General features: G+C 41.6%; 1 protein-coding gene across 1 annotated transcript; it reads left to right on the top strand.

Moving 5' to 3' along the window:
• The first annotated feature begins 295 nt into the window (after positions 1–295).
• LOC147465922 (vesicle-associated membrane protein 711-like) lies at positions 296–4,508 on the top strand. Its single transcript, XM_086522747.1, has 4 exons — positions 296–742; positions 2,748–2,938; positions 3,367–3,530; positions 4,048–4,508. The coding sequence occupies exons 1-4, from the start codon at positions 526–528 to the stop codon at positions 4,133–4,135; spliced, it is 660 nt and encodes a 219-aa protein (XP_086378873.1). The 5' UTR covers positions 296–525; the 3' UTR covers positions 4,136–4,508.
• The last annotated feature ends 2,203 nt before the right edge of the window (positions 4,509–6,711 follow it).

Here is a 6,711-nt window from a genome sequence, read left to right on the forward strand (position 1 = left end):
AGTTGTCTTGGAGACCTCAAGGCCGAATCTATGCTACAATGTCTTAATATACTTTGTTTGACACAGAGCAATGCCTCTATTTGCACTACCTTAAGTGGATGTGCGTCAATGTTTGCAAAGTTTATTTGCCCTTGGTAGTTGTTGGTTGTTCCTGTCCTGGCCATATTCAAATCAGGATTTGCTGGAGCATTAATTGATAAGGTTGACCAGTAATTTGCTCCCGAGTCCCATGTATGTAATTTTATATATAGCACTGTCCATGGTCGCTTTGCCACCTGTGATGGAATGTGTTGCAATTAAAAGGCCGTTGATTTTGGCACAAAATCCAGCGCAGGTTGTCGAGACGGCGAGCTCTCGTGCTGCACGCACACGAGAGAGAGAGAGAGAGAGAGAGAGAGAGAGAGAGAACACAGGTATACGCAGACAGCTGCGATGGCGAAGTAGGAGAGCAGACGGACGTGTGAACGAAGACGGATGATCTTGCCGCTTATTGATCTGTACGTTTGTGCCTTCTTGTAGCCCACCATGGCGATCCATTATGCCATGGTCGCTAGGGCTTCTGTTGTCCTTGCAGAGTTCAGCGCCACCCCCTCCAATGCTAACGCGATCACCCGACAGATCCTGGAGAAGCTCCCTAATGTTGCAGATAGCCATGTCTCTTACTCTCAGGGCCGCTTCATCTTCCATGTTACCAAGGCAGATGGGCTCACTTTCCTATGCATGGCGGACGACTCTTTCGGCAGTAAGTTGATTTTCCTCCTCGATTATGTCAATGTACATAATTACTGATAGAGAGATTTGATCATTTCCTCTTGAATGTTGATAATGAAGGCTTTCAACAGCAAGTTTTCATGGCCTAGCAAAGCATTAGTGATGTGCATTGTGCCTTATGAGGCTTTTGTTTTGAAAAGGATCAAGGTTTTCTTTAGGTATTGGGAGTGAACTCACGATGCAGATCTTTGGATCAATTTCTGCTCATGTGTATGTGTGTGTGTCTATCAGAGATTGGTACGTAGTTCTACACCCACACCCACTATTTCACAGGGATGACATTAGTGATAGTATGCAGTAAATACTATGTATCGTGGAATTGATGGTCATATTGTCTTGTGCATAGTTAATACGAGTAAATAACTCTATAGATGACTTCCTAGATGCATACACTTATTTAGTCAAGTCAGATCAGAAGAGATGCAAATTTCACTTTTTGGGCTTTTGTCCTGCATCAATTTATTTTCACGTAAATTTTCTCCATCTGTGTTGCGAATATGTGCCACCAAAATTGTTATATTGTGTTGTTTCTTTCAATATAAGCATTATATTGCCATTAGGCTTCATTATGGCCAAGTTTGCCCGCATCTCTTGAGTAATGATAGAAACTCAATATGCAGATTTGTATATCAAAGTATGCGTACATGTGTGTAACTTTTTTTTTTTTTTCCGAGAAAAAGATCCTTGACAATGGGCCCTAATGACGTTTTCCGGGTGTCAAGTTGTAATAGTGGACGTGTGGTTTTATGTTATGCAATTATCATCCGGGTGTCCTGTCTTGTTGATTTTGAGTAGATTTTTTCGATCTTTTATGGTGCATATGCCTATTACTACCTTTGTGTTGTCTTTTATTTAGCTTTAGGATTTCTTATGGCTCAGTTTCTCCATTAGACAGTATGCAGATCTTTGTATCTAACTACGTGTATGTGTGTTTTTTTTGGTGGAGGGGGCTATGTGTATGGGAGATGTAGGCCTACTTATACACTACTATGTGCACTGATGACATCAATGGGCGTCAATACTATGCAACTAATGGTTATAATTGTCTTGTGGTTATGGATTATTGTTAGTCTCTCGCCGGATCCATCCTGCACACATGACATGACACAAGCGATATTCATGCATAATGAGCGTAGAGAGCGGACATCAGACTCACCTCCTAGTCATAGAGCCAATACGGGCTCACCCCCGAGCGTGAGAGCGTGTAGCAAACGGGCTAGCCTCTACCGCAAGGGTTGGTGTCCCATACCACCAAGCCCACACCAAGCAGGTGTGTGGATAGAGCTGCCAAGGGCCTAGAGTCCAAGTGTGGTGATCACACAAGATAGCTCACAAATGAGCCAAGGGTCCTATTTATAGGATTCCTTAACTGCCCTAACCATAGGGCCATGTTCACACTTGGCCGGACATAGCGCAGGCGCCCATCCTGATGTCTTGGGACGTAACAATGAATCTGGGCTTTGCCTAGGATTATCTAGTTTTATTTACTTATAGCAAACCATATATTGTGCATAAACTATACAATGCTGCATTGGGTTTTTCTTGCCACAATATGTGTGACCACATATTGTGCATACATTATACAATGCTGCATTGGGTTTTTCTTGCCACAAAAGATGAAAGACAAAGTAACTCGACAGATTACTACACGTCAACTTTACAGGAGGTCGCAGTAGGTGCTTGCTAGAAATGCTAATAGAATGATGGTACCAGTTTAATTTTCATTCAAGCTCTACACAAGAGTGCCAAGTTTGCAGCTACGTATCGTGACCGTCGGGCTTTGATACTTTTGTAACAAAAATTCTGTATCTATGTTATGCACGATTGTTTTTCAGTCTCAGATCTCTACAAGTGGGTCTTTTCGGTCTATCTTAAAGACTTAACGGGAAGTTCAATCTTATTTTTCTGCATGATTTTTCATGGTTTACATTCGGATGTATGACGTATTCGTTCATGTTTGTTTTCCTTATAAACAGGGCGTATACCTTTCGCCTTTTTAGAGGATATTCGGTCCAAGTTCATGAAAGCTTATGGGAGGACATCAAGTACAGCTCTTCCTTATGCAATGAATGATGAATTCTCACGAGTGCTCAATCAGCAGATGGAATATTTCTCAAAAGATCCTAATGCAGACAACATTAATAGGATGAAGGGAGAAATAAGTCAGGTGATGTTCAGACGTGCTCCCTTTTTTATTTAAAAACAGAGTATATGTTTTAGTATACTCAGGTATTCATCTATTATATATCATAGCAAGCATATTATGCTTGGTGAATGGAAGAGATGATGGGTCGTGCAAATTGACTGGAACACTAAATTTATCGTATTTTTGGGTCATCTTGATAGATGTGCAGTGATTTTGTATTTAAGCTTTTATAAAGGTTCTTCAAGCTTGGTTGTAGAGGTGGATCGTTATTTCTGCTAGTTGCTGTGATCGAGGAAAAAAAAACTGAGAAAACATGAGCTCCTTAGATGTATGTTGCCAGAAAAAAATGCTCTTTTGATGTGTGTGTATTTTCATTGAATGGCACCTGTTTGATTATACTATGGGCTTCTTGAGGACTTTGTGTGTAAATTGGTAGACTTTGTTATCAGGTTCGACATGTGATGATTGAGAATATCGATAAGGTGCTGGACCGAGGTGAACGGCTGGAGTTGCTTGTGGATAAAACAGCGAACATTCAAAACAAGGCATTCCGTTTTCGAAAGCAAACTCGTGAATTTCGCAGTGCTGTGTGGTGGAGAAATGTGAAGCTTGTGTAAGTATTGTGCTCCGCTGGCAAGTTGGTTCCGAACAATAGTGTCAGTTCCACTTTTCAAGCTAATTAATAATTACTTCTGATTTAATGTTTCTTTGAGGGCTAGGCTTGATTTTGACTGAGTCTGCCCTCCATTTGTGTGACAAAAACTCAGTATGCAGATCTTTGTATTGATGTATGCTCTTCTGTGTGTGTGTGTGTGTGTGTGGGGGGGGGGGGGGGGGGGGGGGGGGGGGGGGGGTTTGGGGTGCGTGTGTCTGAGGATATATCGGTACCTAGTTCTACAGCCACTATTGAGTACCGATGACGTTAGTTAATAGTGGGGATGTCGTAGTATTTAGTGAATACTATGCATGATAGAGCTGATGGTTAGTTTATCGTATGGGTGACTACCATGAGTCTATACTCTGCACTTTCCTTTAAAGGTGAATTTGGGCTTATCCTGGATTCATTTAGTTACTCATTCTTCCTATAGGACATTCAATTAAACTAAGCGATTGGCTTCTTGGCTGTGCAGGTCACTGTTGGTGATTCTTGTCTTGATAGTCATCTATGTTGTCTTGGCTATTGTGTGCCATGGAATAACACTACCTTCATGCCGCTGAGTTTAAGTTTCTGCCACTCTTGAACCTTGTTTGGCTGAGTTTGGAGAACGTGAAATAAAGGGCAATCAGTCTGTCGAAGACTGCAGTCATTCCTGGTAGATGCAGATTCTCATGTGGCACGGCTCATGCAAGTGCCCCTGTGTATAGATTTCTTGCGGCAATTCGTGTGAAGGAGCTTTTAGGCTTACTCTTTGCTTTTGCATGTATTCTAGTATTACATTCATGAACCAGTTTCTTATAATGAGGAACTTGTTTGTAAGAGTGAGAAGTTACCAACTCTGTTCTTTTTTGTTTCCATGTACCTTATTTGGCAGGAATAGAGTGCGACCCAGTGATGTGAGATTTTCTGATGGGTCATCAAGAGTTTATTGAGCATGGAGTGGTTGAGCAAGTATAGTCAATTCGTTCGGGTAAGCTGACTGTGGTAAAGTGTGGGGTTGGTAGCAAGTGAATAATCAAAGACATTGTAGGAGCTGTATTTGCTCTTTCGCTTAAGGTGTTTTTGTCCGAGGCACCTTTTTTGTTCATCAATTTTGTAGCATGAAGCTGCGGCAGACTCAAGAATGCAGTCATGCATCTGCATAATTGCAGGTTGAAATTTGAAGAATGAAGTGAATACCGTTTGGAAGGAAGGTGTTCTATGCTTGTCGTCAAGTATGCAACTAAGAAATTGCTTTTCATTCTCCAAGTTACCTGCAAGGATTTGATGGCCATCTACAATACGGCCATCAAGGAGATAAGAGAGAAGGAGATAGGTGAGCGATGACAAACACACAGGAAAAGAGATATGACGCAAGAGCAATAATCAAATGACTAAATAACTCCTGAGAGAATGAGATATTGTATATAGTAAGGGCTCAGGTTATTTGTATGACTTTGAGCCCAAAACTTGACCTAAAATGGTACTCTCTAAATACAGAGGTTTGTACCTAATAATCCTGGATGTGCACCTCACAAGGCAGACTGCGAATGGTCACGTTGGTGTTAATCAAGGCAAAAATACGCATGTGAGGCACTGTGATCTTGCAATGACATCTTCACCATCTTGTGATTGATTGGAGCAATCACGACAGTCAAGACCACCATCCAAACAGTGCCTTGCCCTTCAGGGATACGTCTCGTCGCTTGGAGTAGACACAACATTAAAGGACCTACCTAGATTGTCATCCGTTGTACTGCTACAAGCTTTGCTTCGTACCTCAAAGCCCTCAAAGGCTCCTACCTGAAATCTACATCCCACACCCTCGAAAAATATATGTTAGGTTTGTAATATTTCCTTGTGTAATTTATCTAGTAGGATGGTTTTTGGTCCCCTTGCTATCAATCAAATGCTCATGTTTGCCTCGATTTGACAATTTGGTCTCCCCTTTTTTAGGATTGCTCTTTGAAGTAGCCCTATGACCATGCATTAATTGTTTAGGAGGCCCTCTAATAGCACCTTTAAAGGGTCTATGGGGGAGCCCGAGATAAATAGGGAATGATTATTCCAAGGCATTTGAATCTCTCTTGGAACACCAATTGTGGTCTGTTTACGTTGGTTTTGTAATTTGAGTATGATCTTATCGCAAATTGAGTTGTTTCTAAATTTTGAAATGCAATGCTTATTATGCAACAAGGCGCAGAGAGTTGAGCTAGAAAATTGATCTTTACAAAGCTTTGCAGAGTTGTCAGATAACTTAGTCTGAGTTAGCCAAAGCAGAAGACATAAGAATGCAAATAGAAGCCAACTTGACATTTGAAAGAGCTTAAGCAAGCAAGGTTTTTTTTTTTTTTTTGGCCACGGGTGATGCATCTAAATGAATGATAAATGGGATGTCTATGGGTCCAAATCGTGGACCTACCTCATATCCAGCAAGTGCAACCCTTGAGGGAACAACCCTTCTTGAAGGAGAGATTGAGAGGGTACGACTTGTTTGAATTCTTCAATGAAGCAAACCAAGCGATTGGAGCGTTAGGGCCCACCCATGATGGAGGTTTAGACACTACACCCTATCTGTTTTGCACACAAGAAGTTTCTTAGGAAATTTAAGAACTCTCAAAGTTTCCAATGTGTGGTACACAGCCTAGTTAAAATAATGCTTGAAACCTTTATCAAAAGACACGATGCTTCCCAACCAAATAGCTCACGATGCTTTACCAAATGATGGTGAGCCGCCAAAAAAAAGGTTGGGAGCTCACCGTCCACCATGTGTCCTCCCCCCCTCCCCTCCCCTCGGTCTAGAGAACATGTCACGCACTTGTCCATTTAGTTTGAACTTTGTGCAAGTGCAATGTCTATATGAGTCTATGCATAAGAGTAAACTAGAAGGATTGCCTTTGGTATGCATGTATTACAAAGGATTGCATAATGGATCTTTAGCAGCTATTGAGGGAGGATGTCCTTCAACCATCTTGTATTAATTTATTTCAATATTGATACAATTGGACGGACTTTAGGATCCACTAAATGGACTTTAAGGATCCCCCCCCCCCCCCCCCCCCCCCCCCCCCCCCCCAAAAAAAAAGAAAAAAAAAAACCCCACCCCTTCAGTTTTGCAAGGTGGCCTTCTACTTTTATGGAAGGTTTAGCTTAGAAC

The sequence above is a fragment of the Adiantum capillus-veneris genome, chromosome 1, assembly GCF_014529385.1.
Source record: "Adiantum capillus-veneris isolate H3 chromosome 1, ASM1452938v2, whole genome shotgun sequence".
In the NCBI taxonomy this organism is placed as follows: domain Eukaryota; kingdom Viridiplantae; phylum Streptophyta; class Polypodiopsida; order Polypodiales; family Pteridaceae; genus Adiantum; species Adiantum capillus-veneris.

What these genes read in the sequence shown, in the direction of transcription:
- LOC147465922 (XM_086522747.1), top strand. Translation starts at nt 526, where the DNA reads ATGGCGATCCATTATGCCATGGTCGCTAGGGCTTCTGTTGTCCTTGCA. An exon ending in GGCGGACGACTCTTTCGGCA is followed by an intron (nt 743 to 2,747) that starts GTAAGTTGATTT and finishes CCTTATAAACAG; the next exon opens with GGCGTATACCTTTCGCCTTT. An exon ending in TGGAGAAATGTGAAGCTTGT is followed by an intron (nt 3,531 to 4,047) that starts GTAAGTATTGTG and finishes TTGGCTGTGCAG; the next exon opens with GTCACTGTTGGTGATTCTTG.